This window comes from Balearica regulorum, chromosome 8 (assembly GCF_011004875.1).
Source record: "Balearica regulorum gibbericeps isolate bBalReg1 chromosome 8, bBalReg1.pri, whole genome shotgun sequence".
NCBI classification, from domain to species: Eukaryota; Metazoa; Chordata; class Aves; order Gruiformes; family Gruidae; genus Balearica; species Balearica regulorum.
Window position 1 is genome coordinate 6,660,888 of NC_046191.1, and position 25,713 is coordinate 6,686,600.

The following is a 25,713-nucleotide window of genomic DNA, read 5'->3' on the forward strand; positions in this document are numbered from 1 at the left end:
AGAAGTATTTAAGGAAGTTAGTAGGGGAAAACTTTTAATTGAGTTGGAAATCAGTCTAGGGGAAGCTATGAAAAGAGGGGAAGTAGAAGAAACTTTTCTGTGCAGTTTAAAATCGGCAGATTTTGAAGAAATTCATCAAAAGTGAAAGACTAAAGTATCTTAACAGATAAAAACAGTAAGTAGAACATTTTAAAACAGAGTATTAAACAAGGTACAAACAAAAGTAGGTTTGGTAATCCCAAAAGTAGGAAGGAAGGTTATGAAAAGAGTCTTAAGGACAAGTCCTGATCAGAAGTGAACCTGTATTTATGCTCCGCTGAGTTTGTGGTGTGTTTTGTGCCTCACTTAATAGAAGCAGGAGAAAAAGAATTTTAGCTTTAAGAGTAATATACAATAGTACATATAGCTGAAAACTCACAGTAGTTATGGGAAAAGAATTTTATTTTAAAATGTAAGTAATATTGCAGGTATATTTGGCAGTTTAAGGAATATGGCTGCTAGTACATTGGTTCAACTGACTTTAATTAAAAGGTTTAATTTAAATATGTTTGCAAAATGTATTACATTAGCATATCTAAAAGCCATGAGGGGATTGAAGGAATTAGATTTGTCTAGCTGAAAGACAAGACTGAAAAAGTCAGCCTAATGGACAAGCAGTATTTTCAAACCTTATTATACAAATAGAAGAGGACAGTTTTTTAAATGTCCATTTCAAATGAAAAAAAAAAAAAAGATCGTAGAAAGACATTAAGTTGTTTTGGGGGAAAATGAGGCAGAGGGAGGGTGTTAGTACAAATAGCTTAGGAAACCTGGTCTCCGTGTGGCTTGAAGAATTTCAGCAGACAGACTAGAGACTTCCCAGTGGAAGTACACTAGTCCTGTTCTTTCCCTTCCCTGACTGACTTTTTTTTACATTTAGCAAATATTTTATTGACAAAAAAATGAAGCACCTTCCATTCTTCCATACTTGAGAGAGCTCTCTTTAGCTAGGGCTGTTTCTCTGATGGTGGTCACAAGGCAGGGGAGGTCCACAGCTTGTTGATATTGCTGATTGTGAGTGGCAGTAAATAAGCCAGGGTAAGTCTGATACTGCTCTAACGGCACCAGCATGCCCAGGTTATCAGTGTTAAAACTAGATGGAATCTGCTGCCCACCTCTAAGTCAATGTGGATGCTGTTGGTCATCTCATCTTGCACAGCTACTCTGTGGCCTCTTCAGTTGCTATGTGGTGAACGCTAAAATGCTCCTGGGTATTGTACACCCGGTGGAAGTGCTTGTAGCATATTACTCAGGGTGGACTTTGGTCCAAACCTATGTAGTGTTCTTCTGCAAAACAAGGGAAAGTGTACATATAGTAGACAAAAGCTGGAAACACCAGATGAACTTTCACTAAAATAAGTTTCGTGCATTGCTTTTGATATGCTTCTGGATGATTTTTCCAATTCAAATACAATCTGTGGTTGGGAGGGTGTGTGTTTGCACATCAGTGTAAGTAAACAACAGAAGAATCTGATATACTAATAGAAGCCTGCAGAAGATCCAGTGTGCAAGGTATCAATTATTCATCATGACACCGAGGAGACTTCTCTGATGTAGCTATCATGAGATACATAAGGATCTAAGTGACCAATTGTTGAAAAACATAAGTATGGAAAAAAGTTCTGGGTTCTGTGATAGGAAAAAAAAAAATCCAGCTATAAAAATCAGTTTGTGAAATAGATCAAAGAAGTGGTATGGATGATGAAAGACGCAGAGCTAGCTGATGGGAAGCTCTGTCTGAGTGGAGCTCTATCTATAGAGCAGTGTTTCACTGTTTTGATGTACCTGCTTGCTGTGTTAGTGATGGGCTGATTTGTGTTAGTGTTGTTTAATGTGCAGTGGTATGTGACCAGAGGTAGACGCAAGTTAGTGAATTACACATAGAGCAGGTTATTGAACTGTCCCTTCCTTCACAGCACTTTGACATGGTCTGAGCACCTTCTGCCCTCATCTTCTCTGTGCCCTGAGGCTGAGGCTGCCCCAGTGCTGGTTGGTCTGCCTGAACTTTTGGGATGACTTTGAATGTTTAGCTAGTAGAGAGAGGTAGAACTTACGAGTCACTCAGATGGAGAGAAAAAAGAATTGACACAGCAGCCTGAGCCTAATTCCTAAATAAAAACTATACATAACAGCCAGCAGATAACCAGTGTGCTACAGCAGGAGCCCTATAGTAGCTTGAGAAGTGTTGAATAAAGCTGGCTCACCCTTATGCTACAAATCAACCAAAAATAAGGAACATGCAGTTCTGCTCTGTGCTGGTCTTCTGAAAAATCCCTGGAATGGCACTGTGTTCCTAAGTTTTCGTACGGTACTTTTAAGCTGAAATATTTCCATCCATGCCAAGAGCACACATACTGTGCTATACACCTGCAGCCAGTAAGGACCAAGCAGTGGCAGAGCAATATGAACCAGAGGTACTTCACACACTTGTATAAGCAAATTCAGTTGCCAACTGGCAAATGCCGTATATTAGAATGTATTTTGTATATAATGGTTACTAAACGTTGCATATTAGCTGTTGGAGTCTGTTTGGCCAAATATGTCTGTGCTGTTGCTTTACAGATTTCCAGAGAGTCTGGATAAAAGAACCGTGAGTTCCTGTTCCAGTTTCTGACTCGAGGTGAGCTCCTGGAAGAGACACACTTTGGGAGGTAAATTAACAGTCTTAATTAACTATTGGAACATAGCGGATAAAACTAGATTTAATTTCTCTCACATACCAAATGGTTTCCCTTGCCCAATTTACTTCTTTAGCACCTCTAGTTTCCTTCTTACCTCTACAATTCCTTTGAGACACACATGTCCACAAGATGGTACTAGGCTACAAGTAGCCCCTACAATGGCTGGTCGGTGAAGGCTGTTGGGTCAGGTGTCATCAGAGTAAACCACTCAAAAAAAGCTTATTAATGTTGTTTTCTGTGAGAGGCATTCAGGCCAAAATACTTGTTTGGGTTTTTTTAATAAAACAAATTTCTGATAAGAATCGTAACAGATCATTGCTGTGACTGATGCTCTGCACACTCACACCTGCTTCATACCGGATAGCTTTGTTATTGCCTTTGGAGCCACTTTCAATTTATACTAATTTAGGAAAGAGAAGAATGAGGCCAGGAATTAGAGTAGCTTTAGGAATCTGTGTTTTGGCACATTTAAAAAAGAGAAATTTGACCTAATATATTATAAATACCTCATTTGCTTTAAGCAATTATTGTAATCTATTACATTCATCCAGCCAAAACAAACATGTGCTATGTTTTGCATGCTAAAAAATTGTTCAAAAAGGCTTGAATAAATTGTTAATACTCTATAAGCTGCTAGTGAAATAGCTCAATGATTAGCTCTTCTCCTCTTCACATGATTCAAACGCATCAGTGACACTACTGACTAATGACTTGCAAAATTTTTGTTAAAGGCACAGGTGCATTTTTAAATGGCAGACCAGTTCTGAAGTCAATGGTATTTCAGGGTTTGAAACAGAAAAGTTTCATTACATAGGTTTATATAAAATTAGTGCTTGATTTTTTTTAAAAAAATAACATTCCACATATAATCATGTTAATACTGTTGTGATGTTAGATTCAAGTTACTCCTGAAAAATATCTTTTCATGATTACTGAAATGCTCCTAATCCTGGCTGTATGAACAACACTGCAGTGTTAATTAAAAGACAGTCAACCACTTTCTCATCAGCACTGTGCAAAGTGATAAACACAGCCCCGATAGCTTGTAAAACATTTCCTTTGTACTTACTGATCAAACTCCATGTGTTTAAGCAGTACCAAGGGCAAGCCATTCCTGTGACGGGAGGTTGCCACTTTAGCATACTTGTTTCTTGTTTCACTAATATGAACACGATTAAGTGGAGATGACCACATCAGTATGGTCATAACGAAATCCCTCAGTGGGATGCCTGAAGTAATGAGGAGAGCACACAGTTTGTGACTCAAGGCCATTTAAACGAGTTCACGTGTTTAATTGACTTAATAAAATTAAGGTCATGAATGAGGCCGTCATCGTAACTGGGCATACGGAGAGTGGCTCACGACCGGAGGGCCTGACCCTGTGCGCGTTGTTGAGAGCGGCGCAGGCCAGTCTATCCCAGTACGAGCTCCAGGGTCACGGCAGCGAGGCCCGGGGCTGTCCAGCTCTCCCGGGGCGCTTTCGCTGCTGGCTGCCCAACACCGCCGGCCCGTCTGCCAGGAGGTGCCGTCATCTCCCGCAGCTGTGGCGGGGCTTCGCCCCTCGCCAAGCGGCAGCAGGTGAGACCGGCCGCCGCCGCGGCGAAGGCCACGATCCTCCGCAGACAGGCCTGGAAATGCGTGCCCGAGCGCCGCGGGTGCCATCTGCGGGGCTTCCGCTGGCCGCCGCCGCCGCTGCGCGGGGACTGCGAGGGAGGTCTCCCCCAGGTGTCCCTCCGGCCCCTTCGGTGCTCGTCCCTGCGGCGGCGCTCGGCGGGAGGGGCGGGGGCCGTGCCGAGCGGCGGCGCGCGGGGCCCGCCCAGCGGGGCGCGTCACGGCGCGGCGGCGGCGGCGCGCGGCGGGGCGGGGGCGGCGCCGGCCGCAGTCAGCACGGGGCAGCGAGCGGCGCGCCGGCTGCGCGCACCCCGCACACGGCGCGCTGCCACGGAGGGAGCGAGCACCATGTGCCGGCCAGCGCTCGCCCGGCTGCTGCTCCTCCAGCTGCTGCTGCTGAAGGTGCACCTCGGCGAAGGTGAGTCCGGCGCGGACCGGCGGCTTCTCCCTCAGCGCCGGGGCGGCCGCGGCGTGCAGCAAGTGCGCGCCTCGCCTCGGCGCTCCTGGGGAGGAGGGCGAGCGTCCTGCCTGCCCGGGCACCCAGGGGTGTGCGGCCACGGGCACCCGCTCGCCGCGGTGCCCCGCACGAGGGTTGGGGCCTGCGGAGGGCCGGGCACGCTCTTCAGTGGGCGAATGCAAGCCGACCGCTGGTGACAGGAGCTGCCACCTTTAATCCCTTTCTGAGGAGATTTGTGGCTCATGAAAGCAGCGCTGCACCGTGTCTGCAAAGCAGATTTGCTCCGTCCCGTTCCCCCCCCCCCCCCCCCCGCCTTCAACTTTAGTTGAGTCAGTTCCCTTTTTCCTGGGACCGCGTGGTGCCTGTTCCCCCCCGCGTCCCCGGGTATCTGTGCGTATTGCCCCGATAACGGACACGCGAGAGGTCCCAGCATCGGTGTACTTTATAATTTTTCTTTGTCTTTTCGGGTTTAACCATCTTCTATTTCCAGGCTTCTTTCCCCTCGCTGTTAAAACAATGCGGGGAAGCACGGAAATAGTCCCTTTTATCCCTGCACAAAGCAGCTTCGGGATCACCGCCGTCCTCCCGCGGAGGCGCATCTCCCCCAGCCCCGCACTGAGTCCCTCTGCCCTGGCGAGCCCAGCCCCAGCCCCCACCCTCGGCTGGCGGCTCCCGGCGCCCAGCTCGGCTTGTGCGCAGCGGGGAGGCGGCCCCAGGATGCCCCCGCCGCCCGTCGGGGGAGCGCGCCCCGCTGACCCAGGCGCGGCCCCGTGTCTCGTAGGCGCCGTCAAGGAGTGCGAGGAGAACCAATTCCAGTGCCGGAACGAGCGATGCATCCCCGCCGTCTGGAAATGCGATGAGGACGACGACTGCTCGGATAACAGCGACGAGGCGGATTGCCGTGAGTGTCCGTCCGCTGGCACGGTGGGGCGGGGAGCCGGGGACGGGGGCCCTCCCCGCGCCGAGCCTAGAAGGGCGCGTTTCCCAGCTGCGCTGCGCCTCTTTTTTTTTATGAATGAATGAATGAAGTCGCGCCGTCCCCGGCTCCGGCGCCGATTGGCTGCTGGGAGCAGCAGATCCGTGACGCGGCGGCCGGGCCCGCCGCGGGGTAGCGCCTTCTCGTTGCCGGCCGTGGCCGGGCTGACTCGGCCAGGGACACCCGAAGGGCCGTGCGGCAGCGCGAGTCCGGTGGACGCGCGGACCTGGCAGCTCCCTGCCCGCTCCAAGCCCGCCGTGAGGTTCCGCCCTTGCCTCCAGCAGCGTTTCTGCTCTGAGCGTTTAAAGGGAGCGGCACAGTTTGTGTTCTCAGGGGAGCTGGGAGAAATGTTTAACCCCGGGGGAGCTCCGTGTTCAGGGCCAGTGACAGGTGCTCGTGTGAAACACTGCTTACTTTTAAACATGACCACAAGATGTAGGATTGGTGTGGGTTTTGCATTTAAATATATGGTTGCAGTCACGGTGAGGAGAAGGGAGATGAACAAGTAGCACTGCTTGGCAGTGGCAGCCACGTAACACTGATTCCCTGGTAGTGTAAGGAAAGAGAGAGCAAGGAGATACGTACTTTCAATCCTGGGAAGCTGGCAGTCTTGCCTTCTCCTGTGATGTGACTCTGGTGCATGTGAGTAGCACCCAGTAAACTTTGGGTAGTTTGTGGGGTTGTGCTGTTATTACCTCTCTGTTATTTTGCTTGCAGCTTCTGACAGCCTAGGAGAATTTGTCTCAACCATGGAGTGTAAGAAGCATCTGTAAAAGACGTTATGAAGCCTAAACCTTAAAGAGAAGTATCTTGAATTCGAAGTTTAAAGTTGAAAATATTGTAGCAAGTATCACGTCTCTTGAATTATCTATGTAGGATAATAGACATTGAATGTGCATTAGGTTGTAAGTTCATAGACCAGCAGGATGTATCAAGAAAAGAAGAGTCATTTTTATGTGTGTTTCAGTGTGTGACTATCCTGTTAACAGCTTCACCTATAAATCTGTGTCAGATGATACTCAGAGTGAAGTCTAAGGAGTTTAAGGAGAGCAGCAATTCCCAAACTCTTGTTCATGGGAAACATCTTGATGTTGTAACAAAACATAACATTTATTTCTGTTGCTTTTGTATTCAGAACACTTGATAGGCTTTATATATGCCTAAGTTTATCATGTGGGGAGTTAGCAGCATTACTTAATTCAGATATACAAGTTCCTGCTTATGCAGGAATTATATTTGCACTAGTTAGAGGTAACTTAGACTTGAAATGTTTCAAATTACAAAAGACTCAGGGAAGCCATGGCTGACTGAGAACTAGCTAGGCCTTGTGTGTAGTCATAACTGGGCAAGTTTTCTCAGAAGTGAATGAGTTTGAGACATTAACCTGGCAATGGCAATGGAAGCAATGGCAATATCTGAGCAGACTGATAATGGTGTTCTTGAATACTTCTATTTAGAAGTCCCTCTGTGTGCTGTTATACAAAGGCTTGGTGAGCTGCAGGTGATCTATGGGCTGTGCTTTGGGAACTGCTGTTTCAGAGGCTGGCATCATGGCTGGAGCAGCATCCTGAGGAACAGATTCTGCACCCCACACTCCACACTGAAGAGTGTGTTTGTGGCCTGAGCTCCTTGCCTAGCACGAGTGAGTGGGTCAGTATCTGGCCTCCTTTTTTATCTTTCTCTTTTTGTTGTGATCCACCCTTTAAGCACTGTGTCAGAAAAGAGAGTGTGAAACAACATCCTGTTGAATATCAGCTCTGTGTGAATTGTGCTGTGTTAGAATGGTTAGATGGACAATTGCACCTGACTTAGTTTTATTTCAGAGGGTTTTTACAGTTGTTGGTTTTGGGGGTGGTAAAAAAACCCCTATTTATGTATGTAGGCGATGAAAGAAAGTGTTCTGGGAAACTCAGCATGCTGGAGCGGTGATGGAGAGGGAGAAGAAAATTCAGGTAGCCTGCTGGTAATGAGTACTGATATGGACCCCAATAACCCCTGTGATTACTTGCTAATGCTTTTTCTAGAGTTGGTAACGTATTTGTAATAGCTTATTGCTGCTTGTATGTATCCTCCCTTGTTGAAGAGACAGGATGGTCTTCTGCAATAAGAACTGGTTTATGAAACAAGCTTGTCCTTGTGGTAGACAGTCTATATACACTGGGAGATTTTGTAACCAAGAGTGTCTTAAACAGTTCTGGAAGGAGATAATTTTTATTTTGTTTGTGCAAAACAGGGACTTGATGACCTGGCAATGCTGTGTGCTTCCTACTAGAAGCCATCTTTTCATAAAGACTAACATTGGGGTTTTGTGGGGTTTTTTTGTTTGTTTCTTCCCCCCCCCCCCTTCCTTTAGAGCTTTGCTGGTATAATGTTGGCTTTTTAAAAGGAGTTTTGACTCTAAGGAGAACATCTCAGTAATCATCCTGTATCATCTCCTTGGAATTTGTTTTCTGTTCAGTAATTATTTTCTGTTGTGGTTGGTAGTTCAAGTTATCTGCCATAGGATTGATGTGTGAGTGAATATGGCAAACGTAGGAACCGAAGCATGAAAAAGTAGTGATCTCCACTCTTACACAAATCAGATTACCCAGCACTGGTTTGTAAGGTGTGTTAAGTTTATCCTAGGTTGCTCTATAACCTCTTGTATATCATAGGGTCATATTCTTTCTTGGTATGTGGCAGTTGACTTTAGAGGTTTTACTTGTGGGAAATGAATGAAATGAAAGGAATCTAGTTTGGTTTTCTTTAGAAAAAAAGAAAGGGGAAAAAAAGCGGTTTAACACAATTTTTTTTTTTAATATTAACTGATGTTGCTGATGAATTTATGAGCTCACTGGCCACATGGTTCACTTGTGATAGCAGTCAGTAGAGACTAGATGCGTATTAGAGAAATGGGATTTGTTGCTCGTGCTATTTGGATTATCATGCATTGGTTGGTTTTGTAAGATACCCACTGCAGTACAGACTAGACTATGTATATCACTTTCGTTCAATTTAAATTATTTTTACAATTTTAGCATACTCCAAGAAACATCTTTAGAGTTGAAACTTAATGCCTCTTTGGTCTTCCTCGTGAGCAAGTATCGGTTCTGCATATGGTACATATTTCATATCACATATTTCAATGTTATCAAGTCCTTTTAGTAATGTTCATGATTTAAAACAGAAAAAATAGATGACTCTCGCAGTATCAAGACAAAGTGCTGAGGAATTAGGGAAGAGCAGGAAAATAGGGATTGCAGAAAGTGCCTCACCTGTTGGGGAAAGGTAAAAAAAGAACCAAATAGGTGTAGGTAGCAAGCAAATACTAATATAGTTACTGCCTTTCAAGAAGTAAAAGGAAACAAATCCTGGTAGCAAAGAACTATAGCAAAGGAGGCTTCCAGAAAGAAAGGAGACAGTGCTCATTTGTCTGTAGGTGTGCGGCCTGTGAAGAGTTAACAAGAGAGGAGGAGGAGATACTAATTTGTGTGCATGGCGGAAATACATAAAGCTGTATGCAGATTGTTTAATTATGAGGATGCCTTTTTCCTGTCATGTTTTCAGAAAATTATAGTAGTTTATGGGAAAGAAAAGAAAAAGGGAGTAGGGAAGTTCCTTAAAATTTTCCTCTGTTATCTACTAAAAGGTAACTAAACTCCCAAGAGAAAAATAGTGAAAGTTACAGTGTTTGGACTGCTGGGGAAATAAATTTTTAAGCTCTGGAATTAGAAATCTTGGGTACCTGTTACAGAGTTTAAATCTGTAAAAGACTGTTGACTCTGCTCTGTGCAAAATTATTTGCTTGAGCTCAATCCAGTCTGCATAGGCCTGACAGGATAAAAACCCAGTCACAATTTACAGCTTGCACTATCATGGTCTGCACTATGTGTGATCCACACGATGAGGACAGGGCTCCAGGGCAGTTTTGAACATGATTTTTTAGATGCATTTTACTCCTCCCCTGTACAAGCAAGTGATGCTTTTTTCTCTCAGGAAACTCTGGAAAGTCAAGACTGACTTTTATAACCTATTTCAGAGAATATTTGCAGATACACAGTCATCGAGACTTTTCCCTAACGGTTTAGCAGCGACGTTATAAAACATCAAAGCTGTTTTTATAGTGGGAAAAATGTCCATTTTCTGAAGCACAGTGTTTTGGCAAAGGATTGCTCCTTGCTGAGATACTCAGAACGGAGGATACTGGGGTTTGTTCTGTCTCCCTGAGGATAGGTGGATGCTGCAGGGCGAGGTCAGGGGCCCGCAAGCTGCGTGCTCAGGGTGTCCGCTGCTGTGTGACATGTCACCCAGAATGGAAAATCCTAGAGAGCTGCTTTTATGGGGGAGTGGCTCTTGGAGACTTTTTGCCCAGTTTTGCAAGTTTCTTCTTGCTTGCCACTGCAGCCAGCAGAAAACAAGGAATAACTTGCAAATTGCAGCCAGACATGATATATTTGACACAAAATAAAAGCTCTTAGTTTGATGCTTGTGTTTTGATAGGATCTTCTTTTTCTGCTGCAAGTAGGGTTCACATGATCGTAACCCAGTCCTGAGAGTGGGTAAAAGACTGGAAGACCTCTGCTTAAGTGTTCTGCTGTCGATTAATCCTTAAATGTGGCAAGGAATATAGTGGCAAAAAGTAAGCAGTACCTTAACCAGTTTCCTAAAATGAAACAAGCTGCAAGGCTGCTTCAGCTTTGTAATACCTGCCTGCAGGGGGACACAGCCAAATGCAGAATTACTGTTTCTCTTTTAAAGCTCCATTTTCCATCTTTCTATTGGGATCCTTTCTGTGGTGTTGCTTTCTGGTGAGCACTATTCGTAGCGATATCTTATACTGGACAGGATTGAGGCTGCCTCAAGTATGAGATGCAGTCTGAAAGGAGTTACTGTTTCAAAGACTGTTCCTATGTGCCCAAAATTCAGGGTAAACATGTGGTGTCAGCAAACTTCCCCCTGCCTTGGGGCCACAGTATGTGACTGTATAGCTGAGACACACTTCCTTGCTTTCGGGAGGAAGACGGACTCCTGTTCTCCTGCTGGCTTTGTGCAGAGTTTGACTCCTGATGCCTATGTGGAAAGTCCAGGAGGCAGCCTAATATTCTCCTTGCTTTTCAGTTCAAATTTCACTGGAGATGGAATTTGGGAGTAAAAATATATCAAAAGACTATTTAAGAACTAAAATCTGGATGCTGTGAAGAGTTAAATATTGCCTGAGTGGCTTTGAAATGCAGGAGTATAGTGGTGTGCCATGCTTGCAGGTTTTGGGACGTGACAAAATGAGACGGCAGGCAGTCACAACTGCCAAATATATTCTGTAACTTTGTCCTCTGTTATCTGTTGCTCCAATTTTTCTTCATGTTCAGTGTTGAGACAGTATTCTCTGTGCTGAGGGATAGCTGCATGTTACTCTGGAGATGCCTGTGTCTTTTTGATGTGTACACATCACCATGTGGAGAGTTTTAGGTTTCCTTGACATATGCATGCTCATGTGCTCTTGATTACATCAGTGATAGTTCAGCTGAATTGTGTGGCCAGCTTGCATGCTCATCCCCAAACTGGAAGCACTGGGAAGAGTGGTACAGATAGGCAGGGCTCGTTTGCTTGCCTGTGTGCCTGCTGCCTGCCTGTCCTGGTCTGTACTGTGTTCATGTGCAAGTTAGGCTCAAAACCAGTTTACTGTTTTCTTGTGTTCCACCGTGAATGTTGTTATTCGCTTGTCCTCCCTTTTCCATTATGTTCCTATTGTTTGTTCTGAGAAAACTAACGCATATTTTTTGGGTTGGGGTTATCTTCCCTGTGCTACATCCTTTATGTAGAAAACTAATAATTAAGTACATATGGGAAACATGCCCTTCTCATTTCACATTCACTTGAGTTTTATTATCTCTAGATACAAACTGCTTTCCAGGAGGTGGTGTTTTTCCATCACTCCTGCTAATGGTCTGGGAAACAGAGAGAGAATAGGAATAGGACTGCTGAAAAGACAGAAGAGGGAATTTGGGTGCATGGGGTAGCCACTGGGGGCATTATGGCTACAGAGGGAGGAGAACTTGATTTTATGGAGTGCTGCTGTGCTGTAGCAAGAAAGCACATGGGTTGCTTTAGATACAGTTACAGGAACAAGGTGTAATCTGAAAAGCTTTCCTCAGGTCAAGGAGGATGGGAAGATTGAAAATAATGATTAAGAACAAAATGACAAAAGTTCAGTCAAAACCAACAGTGATTTGGTTTGTTAATCAAAGAAGTCAGACCTCTCATTTCAGAGGATATAAACATATTCTACATTTTGAGCCAAGGTAGGCAAGCTTCATCCAGAGCATTTTAATGTATAAAAAGATAAAACAAAAGTCAGTGTAGATCAGTTCTCTTTTGTCTGCAGTGTTACAGACCCAGGATTAGCACAGGTTTGAGATGTGATTTCTTATTGGTTGATGTTAGAGTGGAAAATACTTAGGAAAATTTAATATTAATCAGAAAAAGTTTAGAGATTAACTAAAATAAACAAATTACAGTGATGAGACTGGAAGAACCAAATGTAATGTGTTGGTGAACACATTAATCTGACATACCTCGACTAAGAGATTGCCAGTGCTAGAAATAATGAGTTTTCTTGACTCCATTGTCCACGTAAAGGACCGTTAAACACTCCGTAAGGCTTGAAAGTATCTGACAATTATTGATTCTCTTAGCTGTTTCTAATACAGCAGACACCCAGCTTTTGTTTCTGCTAGTTTTTTTAATGGCACCAGCTTTTTTTAATTCCTTGGCAAATTTACCCTGTCTTTGGTGTGCCTGAGAGATTGTGGTGGTGTATTAGAGATGTGTTTGTTGTGGGCTTGATTTGGCATGAAGTTCTCCTGCTCCTTGTACTGTTACTTCTCTGATGGTATTTTCCTCTACACAACTTTACCATTTACCTGCAGCTTTTCCCCGGTAATTCCAAGGATATTCCCAAAGCATGTTACTGCTCAGCTTTGCTATTCAGTGTCATTACATGCCTTATAAAATGCAGTAAGATGTCAATTTTTCTTTCTCTGCTTTGCCCAGGAAAACAAATCAGTAAGATGAAGTTGAGTGATGGGAATGAAAATTTGTGTTGCTGCTTGTTTTCTTATGCAGTGGCATGGCCTTGATAGAAAAACAGAATGCCTGCTCCAGCGTGCTCTGCTTCCAGTGCAGACAGCTGGTTCTAGCCAAAGGGAAGCCTACACTATTTTACAGTGCGTGTGCGGGAAGTGTTGAAAATGTCAAGTGTAGTTTTTCTAACTATTTCCTGTTAAAATTATTAATATTTAGAAGCCACAAGGGAAGGGAAGGAGGTAAAAGGCCCTGTGATAAAATTAACGCAGATTTTCTGCTCTGCCAAAAATTCTGGCTAAAATACAAGAGATAGCAAACCGATTAGACTTTAAAAGTTATAATAATGCTGTAAGCTAGTTGAAAACCCATCCAAACTGAAGTATTTTCAAAAGCCAGATTTTAACCTAGGAGAAGCCAGAAGACTTTTGAAGTGGGGATGTGAGAGTCTCTCAGGGTGAGATACACTCTGTGTCTTGCCCTAATGATCATGCCCTGATAGACTGTGGCTCTGTTCCTGGCAAGCACCATGACTTTTTCTCCAGAGCTGAGGCTGATCTGGCAGCCCTATGCCTTGCTCCCCATGAAGAGGTGAAGAAATGGTGTTAGAACTCTTCTGCAGGCAGGAGCTGGCCCTGAGTGACTTGTGGTTGTACAAGCAGTCAGCAGCAGAGCCAAGAACAGAAATGAGGTCTCCCACCTACCAGTCCAGTGCTCAATACGCTCAACCATATTGCTTACAGCAGAGGTACCTGTCGGACTAGTGGAAGTGTTTCAATTTTTCCTCCAGGTTTCCTGGCTTTTTCTAGTCTAAGCTAAGGCCTGGCGGTCAGTTTAACCTTACAATTAATGCCAAGAGCAAGTGTTAGAAACTAGGAGAGAACAGGATTTATAGTTGGCTTCGAGTAAGGCTAATAGCCTTTGGGCTGCAGCCATGTAAAGCGAGCTTTATTGCCAATTTTTTTTCCTGAGATGTTCTGTTCTTGATATATCAATATTATTTTTGCATTATTAATATTTATTAAATGCTTGAGAGCATGTGTGGCACTGTACCAGGACCAGAGCAGTCAGGGACTCAGTTTCCATGGCAGCAGGAGCAGAGTCCTGTACTTGCAGAACCAGAAGGGCTCTTTTTGGCAACTGCTCTCTGTGCTGTGATTACTTTTTCTTTTTTAAAGCTAGATATATATAATTTAAAATCTAATTCATTAGTGCTGCAGAATCTTGTCCATCCTGGGTGAGAATTTTGCCTGCTGTAAGTTCCTTTATCTTTTTCGGGAGTTCTACTTGATTTCTGTAGCTTCTGGGGGTGTAATTTCTTTTACTTGCAAAACACTGAAAGGGGGGAAAAAGAGTGTTTAAAATCCATTGAAATGGATGGAAAATTCCTCTTGATTTTGATTAAATTTGGAATATGTTATGTTGTTGTAGACTCCTCTCCCTTTCCAAGTAGCCTATAGCACAGTTTTATCCATTTAAAAAATGATTGTTGAAACTAGTGTGTACAACTGACAGTAAACTATTAGCTGTGCTTTTCTCCTCATCTAGATAACTGCTTCAGTTCCAGGTTTTAACTTTTTTTTTGGTATTTTAACTGGCCCTGTTTTGTACTTTTTTCATGCTTCCTTCCTAGAGACGTAATGTGTTGTATGGTGTACATTGAGGTGACATTTTACTTAATGTCAAAGGGTGAATTAAAATTTTCTTTTGATCCCACGTCTTTGTTCAGCTCTGCATTACGCAGTAGAGGTTTTCAGTCCGTCTTTGCTTTCCATGTATAAAGTTACTGCAATTAATTTCTTTGGTGGCTTTTCAGGATTTTTCTATTTTTGTTGATCTAGATGAGTAAGGTTGTAGGTATCTTTCCAGATGCGTTACATGGGTTCCCAACAATACCAGCTGCTTAGCTTGCTGATATAGCAGTGATTGTATATCAGTAAATCTTGCTGGACCTATGCTGTCCAGATATGATGCTACTTGGTCTGATCCGGGGAGTAGTTAAAAGCATAAAAATCAGCAATAGCAGGAGTAGTGAATATACTTGCACTGAGAATAAGTGACAGATGATGGCTGTTTTAGATGTAAACTTACAACTGTTCCTGTAGTCTTCTCATCCTGAATCACAATTGCATCTATGCAGCTACTTATAAACAGAGAGAAATGCCCCAGTTTCTTTGATAACAAACGTCAGTGTTGACTGATATAGGCCAAGAAATACACCTCCTGTCTCTGTAACTGAGTGGTTCTATTGTTAGTGTAGTTGTGTTATGCTGATTACACATTTGTCATCCAGTGGCTGGTTAGCGGTTTAGCTTTCTGTAAATCTTCGCCATACAAGTGGACTAAATATTATCCTTATGGATGTGAAAACTGATGCTTAGAGAAGTTATCCTTTGCCCAAGGCTGTAGAGTGATTCAGCAACTCATTGTGAACATTAGTGGCTCATGAAGAATGTTCCGAATTTCTTGTTTTCTGGTCCATTATCGCGTTGTTTTACACAGATAATCGTGTTCCTTGGATTAAATGACTGCTCAAGGGCTTGCTTGGCCTTTGTCATATACAGTTTGTAAAATACTCAGAAAAATCCCAACATCTAGATAACTCACTGTTTCAAAATTTTAGTGTTGGGTCAAGCGCAAGAAATACTTCAAATGAATCACTTCTTGTAGTTAGTATAAAGACACATAAAATACAGGCACTTGAGGAGGTATTAGCTTTGCTTTTCAAAATTGACTTCTGTTTGTAACAGAATAACATATCCTGAAGAACAATAGAGCGCAGCCTGTCTACAGGCAGTCATCCCTGCAGCCACCTCTTCAGCTGGCCAAAAGTCCCCATTTTGAAACTGCACGTGACAGATTTTTTTCAGCGCTAAAGAGGCTCTTTCCATTTCACATGGGGACACTGCCTCTCCTTTACCTCCATGCCCACACCTTGCTGTTACCTGAGCACTTACAATTGAAGTAATTTATTGTTAGTGCAACCTTGCCTTGATAAATTATTTGTAACATCTCCTTGGCTGGCAAGAACCAAGATGATTAGGGATGTTTAATTTGCTATTATATATTTTATTGCTGCCTCTCTTTTTCTTCTTTTCTTGTGTAAAACAATAAAGATACAGATACTCATTTCTGCTAGCTTGATAAGCAGGGCTGCATCCTTACCTTGGTGGCAATAACAGGTAGCATTTAAATTAGCTGGGCACTATTGGGTGATCCTGTTGGGCTCGTTACACAGTTTAGAAGGGGTAACCTATATGGGCACAATTGTTTGGTGGATGATAAATAATGAGTTTCAAAGGGATGCTCTGGAACAATCTCTGCTAGGATCACATTAGTGTATTGACATTGCATGCTTTACTTCAAGGAATTGCTCTTTGCTGGGCGATTTCTGCTTCCCTCTACACAAGAGCTCTTTAACACAGAATTTTGTCCTATTTTTTATAAAATAATGTGTTATGTATGTTTGCCCAAGGTGCCGGTGCATGTTGATCCCTTGAGTTAAATAAGGATTAAGGAGCTGTGTTGACAGGTGCCGAAAAGAATCGCATCCATCCAGTTCTTGACTGGAGGGATTCTGATTGTGGCATGGCACTTCAAAGAGTGTGAGTGCGGAGCAGAGGAGGAATCCAGGGGCCTGTGGTATAAATCCAGGCACCCTCTTCTAGAGGGAAATGATAAGTAATGTAGCTAATTTTTCTTCATGGTTGTGGATGAGCATGTGCGGCAATGTGGAGCCTTTCTGAGGCTTGCACGCAGCATTTCATTTGCCTTGCGAGAATTCTTTTGCTTCAAGTCCTTGCACATGAGTTTAGCCATTACTTCTTGTGGCCTTGTTTCGCAGAGTGCCTGTCCTCAACAGCAACACACAAAGCCTTTGTTAACACATTCTCTTGCTCAGGCGTTGAAGAAGACTCTGCAAAGCTTGGCTGGGAGCAGCAGGCATTTCTTCAAGTTTGATAATGCACACAAGCATGTGAATGCTGACAGCCTTATTTTGTGCAAATACGTGTTGAAAGGATTAATAGCTCCTGCACAAATGCTGTACTTCAGCTGGCTAGAAGCTGCTAAGTTCACCCTGCCTGGATCTATTTAGTTCATTTACCATATTTTTAAACTTTGAGACTGAAATCACCGTTGAGGCTGCTAGGGTGATGATGCTGGAGAGACTGGAGCTGACGTGGAGCTTCACACCTACCTACTGTTGACTATAATTCAGTTCGGGGCAGTTTTGCACCAAATTGTTGGGCATACTGTGAAGTGTATTGGCAAACGATAACCCAGAAGATGTGTGTTCACAGAACAAAAGCCATCACCTGTCACTGAGCAGTTCTGATCCTCCAGCTTTCAAGGTCAGGACCGAGTTATTCAGCACCATGGGGAATGTTGCATTCCTGCAGTGAATCAGATTTGTGCTGGGGTTTACAGGGTCCTCAGCTTACAGGGCTGTTGCCTGCTCAGCACACTGTAGGAGTGTTTGAAAAAAAACTCAAAACCAAAATATCCTTTTAGGAGACTGTGTTTTCTTTCCTTCCTTCTCCATGCAAGCTGGATAGCTGTCAATGGGTTGTCCATAATAGTAAGGGTTGAGCAGTGATCTTTGTTACTAACAGGTTCCTTTTCTGTACCGTGTTTTGCAGACTTCATTATCATATCACAGGGTTAATTTTAGAGTGCAAAAAAGATGCTTCTCTGGCAGTGAAAACCACAGAGGGGGAGGAAGGCAGCCAAGTACAGGACCTAATTTGCCCCCTTCCCACAAGAATTTTTTTTTTCTTTCTGTGGAGGAGTGTGAGTTTGAGCGTGGCATTAGAAACATATTCAATGACTGGTTTAAGGCAGAATCTTGCTGTATCATTTTTGAATAGTGTTTTCTCCCTGCTCCTTGTTTTTGCTGAAGTCTTATGGAATTCTTAGGTTTCTTGAGGGGAAGAACAAGCCTGATGAGACCTAGAACAACAAACTGAAATTTCCTAAAGCTTTTCTTTAAAAATTATGGCAACTTTTTTGTGACTGTGGTACCCTTGAAAGCTGGTGTCATCTCTCCTTGAGCTGGTTGGGGGTGAATTTCCTGTAGATGAAGTCTTTGGTGCATCAGCTTGACCTTTACCATAGAAAAAGGGCATGTGTAAATGTCATTTTTCTACAGTAATCAGTTGGGATTATGTGTTACTGTGTTGGGTTTGTTTTTTTCTCTGCTTTTATAATAGCAGAGATTTTTACAGCAGTTTGACATACAAGAATGATGCAGGTTTTACTGTCTTACATTGGATAATTTCTCATCAATAGATGTGAAAGAGAAGATTCATACCTGTTAGTGCTCTGTGTGTGTGAGAGAGAATATTTCTCATTGGATATGAATTGGAAGATCAAGGATCTCATTTCATTCTGAATTGTCAAAAATAAAAATATTAAGCGATTAGTATCCTGGGATTTGGGGAAGATACTTGCTGTGTATTCTGCTCTAATTAATTATGGCGTTTGGTGGGGTTTCCTTATTACTTTAATCTATGGACAGCACCATTCCCTGGTGTTGAAATTTGAAGAAAGAAAACATCTTACCTGTATGATGTCTCAGCCTGATCTTGCTGCTGCAGAAGTCTCTGAGGAAATGCTGATCCATTATTTGAGATTGCTGACTAACAACTTGGCCCTATAGCTTCATAGTGCAGGCCTGACCTTCTCCCTGCTGGCATAGCTCTGTTGAGATTTATGTCTTAGCTGGAAAAACTGCTGCCGTGGGCCCAGAAAGGCTGAAAGGAGATGGGTTTGTGTGGTCCATGAGGTTCTGCTGTGAGAAGAGCCCTGGTTGGCCTCACTGTGCCTGCGGGGCTGTACCCACGTAGCCGTGCTGGCAGGGACTCCTCCAGTGCATGCAGGGTCACTGTCTCCTGGCCAGGCAAAGTTTCACCTCGGGTAGGTTTTGTCTCTGAGGTGAGCCTTGTGAAATAACGGTGAGGGGAGCAATGTTGTCAGGGGAATATGCTGGATAAAACATCACATCATTAAGTGATGTTTGAAGGGATCTTTTGTCCTCCACAGTTATAAAGTCACAGCTGACAATGAGGAACCTTTCCGAACTCAAAAATCAATAGTTTCAGTCCTATTTTGTTCACAAAAATGTTTTCTGTAGCAGTTTTCACTAGGGTATTACCCTTTTTTGCCTCCAGAAGGGCATGGAGCATCATCATGGACCTACAAAAAAAATCAAGGAAGGTCCAATCCTGGTCCATGATGCATGCTTTGTAATGGTACAGATTGAAGTGATTTTTGCAGTACTGCAGACAGGAGTAATTGGCATGCAGAAAGAAGAGCAGGCTTGCTGTGGGGAAATACCGTGTTTGATGACTACTCCTTGATCAGTTCCCACCTAGTTATGTGCAGAGTAGACTTGGCAGTAATTTCTGGGCTTGGACCACTGTTTTGTTCCAAGCGAGGATTAACTCTTCTGTAATTCTGTCTTGGAAAAGAAAATACTGTTTCATCCCATTCCTGATCTCATGCATCCCCCAGCTACATCGTTGTGTACGGCCTTGCCATAGGCAAGCCATGAAAATAGAAACCATCCATATTTTGTTGACCATTCAGTCTGTATCCAGTACTTATTTTGCCTGTGTTCTCCAGTGTCCTGCTGAAGAGAAGATCACAGGCATACCTCTAGTTGAAGAATGGTCTTGCTTTTAATTTGGAGATTGTAAAATTGCCCTGTCACCTGCTGGTAGGCTGCATAGTCTGCATTTACAGCTCTGCTCTTTTGTGGAAGGGGCCAAGCTCACTCCAACAGATGGTGTGTTATTCCTACAGCTAAAGCAGGTTCTTCGTGTGCTAAACTTCAGGTGTCCCTGCTTTTTGGAGCAGAACGACCCAGAGTTCTCAGTGTAGTATATGTGTAGTGTGTAGGTCTGAAGTTTAACACAGGAAAGCTAGAAGATCAGGAAATCGCAAGGCTTGACGTAATATTTACATTGTATTGAGAGCCTGCTTGTGGCACTAAAATCCTCAGAGTTGCTTTGACTTGCTAGTGCCTCTGGTGTTCACTCTGCCTGAGAAAATGAGCATAGCAGTAGCTAAGGTTTCTCCAGGCTTGGCCCACAGTTTGCAGCCTTATCTGTCATAGCAGGGATAGACCTGAGGGAAATAAGTGGTGTTTCTCAGTCCCGCAAAGTGGTGTGCAGACTGTGCTCCTACCACCGCTTGGGTTGAGTATCCTCAGTTGAAATTCTTTCTCCTGCCTGACAGTCTTGTATCTTGGCCTGAATATGGCTTGCAAAGCCTCAGTAGTATTGCTTTAATCCACTTGCTTATAAAAAAACCTTTAAGTTCATGTTCTGTTTTGGATATTGTGCAATATATTCAACTGACAAAAAAAACCCCAAAACAACCCAACCCTGAACCATTTGGAGAGGTGGTTTCTCCTGCTAAGCCGCAAGCTATTAGGTTGCACAGCAGAACTCTTGTTGAGTTCAAAGCGAGTTTATTGTTGCTGTGTGAGTGTTTAGTGAGTCACTGTAAACCTCTCTAATTCTGTTACGTCAGTATTGTAACTTACATCCGGCTTTTTCCATACCCATTCCTCAGCTAATATTAATAGGATTTTCCTGTAATGTATAGATACTAAAACACCTGCAGAGTATTAGATTTTTAGTTTGACTGCAGAAAATGGCCAGGAAGAATTGCCAAATGTGAGTAGGCACTCTACATTTCTGTCCCTGATGTGCACTTGTTTATAAGTGTATGAACTTGATGGAGATTTGTTTTGATGAGTTTTTGCCAGGTTGGACTTCTGTTCAAACAGCATTATGTCTGAATAAATGAGTCAAATAAACTGCCTTTGCATTTTCCGGCATGCTGTCTCTCCTGCAGATGAAGAACAGGTAACTGTGGTTCACTCCTGCCAAATCTACTGTACTACAAAGTTTTTCTAGGAAAGTGGCTATAGAGTAAAATGGTACTGCTCTTGGCAAGGATCCTTGCTTGCGAAGGCTTCATGCAGCCCCTCTGGGGACAACATTTAGGGGCTGTGTTCTGAGGGAACATGCAAGTGAGAGCCAGGCCTGCTGAAGGGTGATCTGGGTGCTTTGGACAGTTACGCCTGCAGTTCTCCACCAGAAAGGTGCGTCCCTGTGCAGAGAGCTTGTACTGTAAGTTTGCCTGATCGGGAGCAGACACTGAAAGACAAGGGAAATGTGAAGAGAAATAAAATGTCACCAGGGCTGAGAATGAAACCTCTGTGCAAGGTCTGGTGAGCCAGCTGGAAACTCAGCCATGCTTGAACTTTGTGGTTTTAATAAATGGAGCTTGTGTGATGTCTGTTGAGAAAATATGCCCAATGTGGAGAAGCCATAAAGGGCAGAAAGAGGATGCGATGGGAGAGGCAGACTGAAAGCTTGACAAAACATGTCCCTGTTTCAGCAGGCTCTGTGGCAGGCTCTCCCCTCCTCACCCAAAGAAACTCTGTAAACTTAACCTCAAATGTCATCGGAGGAAGTCCTCATCTGGAAATGAAGAGCTGTTTGTGCTCAGGCTTGTTCATTCCTTAGCCTCACATTGCTGACAATAATTGTGACGGTGTGTTCTGCATCGCATAGACCTCACCAGCTCTTGGGGAGTGGATAGCTCCCTTCCAACATCAGATGATGCTAGTTTGATCCCAGTTGTCATGTTGTAAACGTGAGTGGCTTTGCCCATCTCATGACCAAGTGTGATGGGGTGACAGCACAGTTACTGAAACTTGTCGAGCAGCAGATACAAAAGAGGAAAGCAGGAGACCTTTGTGTTGATTTATTGTTGCTGTTTCCTGCGGACCTGGCTTTGCATACAGAAAACTATTGCTGTCAGTGCAGAGAACTGGAAGGGTGCAACTGCATGTCAGTAAGGTGTTTTTCTGCTGCAGTAAGTAGCAATAGGAAAATAAAAATGCCTGTCTTACCTGTTTGACTATTAGTGGGGTAGATAGGCCCCCAAAGTAATATTTAGGTTACCCAGTAAATGGCCTATTTTTTAAAATGAAAACAAGAAGTCTCATTATAGCCATCAAGAGATGCAGGGTACTTTGCTCTATTAAAATGTGGGCTATTTATTCGGGCAGGGACTTGGTATAAAATACCTTTTTATTTTATATTGGTGTCATTCTCAGTTTGCATTGACAAGCCCCTTCAGCTCTCATTTTCCAAATTTACCTACTTGTGAGATAGGGAAATGGTTTGTCTTTATTTTTGTAAAATAGTGCAGTTGATATATGGTCAAAAGAGTGGAATAGGAGCTTGGTATTGCTATTTAGTTAAATGTGTATGCTTGCAAACAAAATCAGCAAATTGGCATTTGGTCAAGAGAAGCAGCTTTCAAGTTTAGAGGGACAAATTTCTGAATCCAGTAAGAATATTGAATGCAACCCAGATGGCATCCTGGAGGGAAGTTTTGTGGCATCAATTAGCTTGTAGGTGACCATGCTTCTAGCCAACTGTGAGTTATTTGGCAGCTTGCCACTTGACTGTTAGTGAGAATTTGAGAGCAATGAGATGAAATAGAGTTCCTGAGAGACAAAGAGAAAGATGTCTTCACTTGAGAAAAGAGATTTGTGGATACGGTTTCCTAAATGATTTAAGCTATCTGCTCTTGTACAGCCATGTATCTCAGCCTCATTTATATACATTTCTTTGCCACGTTTGTATAAATAAACCCATTTAAAACTTCTCTCAAATTTCACATGTAATTTGTTCTCAGGAAGGAAACTGCAAATAAAAGGGCCTCCAATAGCTGCACCAGTGCCCTTGTAGCTATTAGAAGGTGAGCTTAATTTAATGTTTCCTTCTGGAAATGATGCTCTTATCTAGACTTCAGGACTCGGGTATTTCTATTGCACGTTAAGACTACATGAAGTTGTTGCACTCTGGACTCAAAAGGAGCTGCCAAATCCCTGAAAAAGTGGTTGCATTGTAGTAGATTATAGTACCTCAGTTTTGTAGCATCCCACTGAGAACTGAGTCTAAAGAGCAGTATGAGTAAACACCCATTATGGGACAGCTGTGGGAATGTGACTTATCTGATATTGGAATGAAATGGGATCAGGCTTTGTTGACTTACAGAATGTGCATCAGCTTACAGGAATATAGCTGCATGGCTTTCCTTTTTTTTTTTTTTTTTAATTTAAGTCCATTTTAAAGGGACTTAAAATCATCTCCATGTCTCAGGTGCTAACATTTCAGATGGCTTTTGCATCTATGCAATGAGGGATAATTAGGTTTGTAGAGCAGATGTTCCTGAAGTCTGCACTGCAGTATGCCTGGCTGTTTCTGGCTACAAAGAGTCACTCCTGGGTGCACTTGTTTCCTTTTTATGTGGGAGAACGGCAAATTCCCTAACAGTCTTCTGTATCCAGTAAGGACTTCAAGATCTCATACCAGATTTAATCAGTAAATGCTTCACTAAAAGCTTTGGAAAGGAACAGTTTTGCTCCCAAGACTTTATTTTAGCTGTTTAGTACTGAGTTTTTACTCTGCACTGAAATGTGTTATGGCTTTTTCAAAATGAGCAGAAGTGTTTCCAAAGAAGTAATGATGGTGAGATTTTTCACTCTGTTCTCCTGAGGCATAACAATTTAAAAAAAAAAAAAAAAGCCCCCAGGGAAAATAGAATTATACCATTATCCCAGAATTGCATTCTGTTGTGTACTACATTGTGCTGTACTGCCTGTTGGAGGAAGAAATGGGATTTTGTAAATAGCCAGAGAGGAACAAGGATATGAATTGTGAATATGAATGTATGCTAAGAGTGACCTAGGACTAGCTTTATAAAATACAAAATGTTCTCCATGGCACTTTTTGGTCTGGAGATGTGGTTTTGTTCAGTTTTATCACATAACACAAGGTTGCATGCTTCTCCCAGCGTAGCTGTTACAAAAAAGGCAGTGTTCTGTTTTTGAAAAGCATTAAATGCAAAAAACTATTAACTGGAGATAGCCTTTTTTATCAAGAAGTTACATCTGACTTTTTACTGAACAGATAATATTTATACGCAGCTGTGATTTCCCTCATCATTCCATCATGTATTCCCGTTTCTCATAGACAAGGGCTTAGGCAGCTGATCTTCTGCCTTTCAAAGGCCACCAATTTGATTCTGTTTCAGAGACGACAAGTCTCTTTCGAAAGTTACTTTGCTAGGTCATTCTTTCTGGCATTAGTCCAATACAGTGTGCCCGTTTGTTTTTACAACTTCAAAAAGATGTGGTACGAGAAACAACAATAGCTTCAAGGAAGGACCTGGAGACACAGCACTAAAAATAAAAGCTTTCAAAGCTTCACAGGAGGGTATGTATGGGGGAAAAACACTACGCATTCAAAGCGATACAGTGGGAGATGTTTTGGGGGGTATGTTTTCAACTGAGAATCAGAAATGGACACTAGTTTCTTGTTTCCATCTTACTGCTACTGAGTTGGGGTCAGTTACATAGCAATTCTGAGCAAACTCATCTCCAGTTTGAAATCAATGGAAATTGCAGGGATTTCCTCGGTCTAGTTCTTGCATTTTGTAGTAACTACTGAAGAAAGAACCACAAGCATGCACTGTCAGACATTGTACACGTAAAGCTAAAGCATAACGTTATTTTTAGATCTGATTTTTAGAAATGCATGCTGAAAGAGCTTTCTCTCTCTGCTTTGCATAAGAATGAACCTGGCAATCAGATCCTTATGTAAATAAATCTTGCAGCTCACTCAATCAATATTTTGTTCTTTACTTGGCACATATAGAATAAAACCACAGAAGAGCTAGTTAATTTTCACAATTAATGCTGATCTTGCAACAGCAGTCACAATTTTAAGAGTCACCTGAAATCTGTGTCTCTGCAAAATCCTGGTCAGAGAATTTTTTTCTTTCTCCAGAGGTCACATTGTCATGGCACTCTTCTGAGGATTTTAATTTTCATATCACTTTTGGCAGAATCATGTTTGAGAGCTGCACGTTTCTCCTCTCTAAATACTGCAATAATTAGGAAGACATCCTGACAACTGAGTCATCTGAGTGACTCTCCTCTCATCCTCAGTACAGGAAGAATCCTCCTCATGCCTGATGCACAGGAAGGTTCAATTCCTTCCTCTCAATTACCTCCAGTAGTTTATGCAGTGATCTATCAGCTGCTGTGTGCGCGAGAGAGGAAGCAATAAATATGGCAGAGGTTGCTATGCATATACAATTTCTGTTGCTAGCAAAGTTTCTTTCAATTTTCCCTTGATTCTTTTGAAAGAATCCCTCCAAATTGTTCTAATAGCTTGTCAGGGCTGTGCTCCAAGGATGCTAGATGAACTGTCAAAACCCAAAGTGCTACAGTCAGTGTTTCCCGTATGCAATGGCAGCTGCTGCAAGAAGAAAAGGGAACAGTGCACTGTTCCCTTCTGCTAGCAACAGCAGGAATATCTTGTAAGGGGCACTGTAGTATTTTAGTACCTGCTGGGACAGTTTATTTTCTTTTTATCTCTGAGGCAGAAAAGTCTCACCAAGCTGTATGGCACTTAAAATTTGAAAACTCAGCAGCTGATCATCAGCACTGAGAGCTGAACCTTAAATCTGATGTAGCCAAAGGTGTCTGAGGCTAACGCAGTGATTTTGAAGACATTGGGATGTTTCCAGACACAAGATCATTAATCTTAAGGGTAGACAAGACCTTGATTTAACCCCTGGGCCTTCTAAAATGTCTGCTGTTGTGTTGATGTGTTATTGGTCAGTATAATAAGTCCAATTTAATCCTCAGTCAGAATTTGAACTTCTGTGGCTTTCCTGTTTTGAAGTCAGCATGGTTACTCCTGTGGGATCATCCGGTGGGGGTTTATACAGGAGCTGGAGGACATTAGTTTTTCCATTAACATGTGGCAAATGCTCATGCTCTTCTCTCTCCC

At 42.9% G+C, this 25,713-nt stretch overlaps 1 protein-coding gene across 2 annotated transcripts in view; it reads left to right on the forward strand.

The window, feature by feature from the left end:
- Window positions 1–4,585: 4,585 nt before the first annotated feature.
- LRP8 (LDL receptor related protein 8) overlaps window positions 4,586–25,713 on the forward strand; it is a 193,623-nt gene continuing 172,495 nt past the window's right edge. For both annotated transcript variants that reach the window (XM_075759371.1, XM_075759373.1), the window contains exons 1-2: window positions 4,586–4,749; window positions 5,570–5,689. In XM_075759371.1, coding sequence (XP_075615486.1) covers window positions 4,680–4,749; window positions 5,570–5,689 — 190 coding nt within the window. In that variant the 5' untranslated portion in view covers window positions 4,586–4,679. The remainder of the gene's footprint in view (window positions 4,750–5,569; window positions 5,690–25,713) is intronic.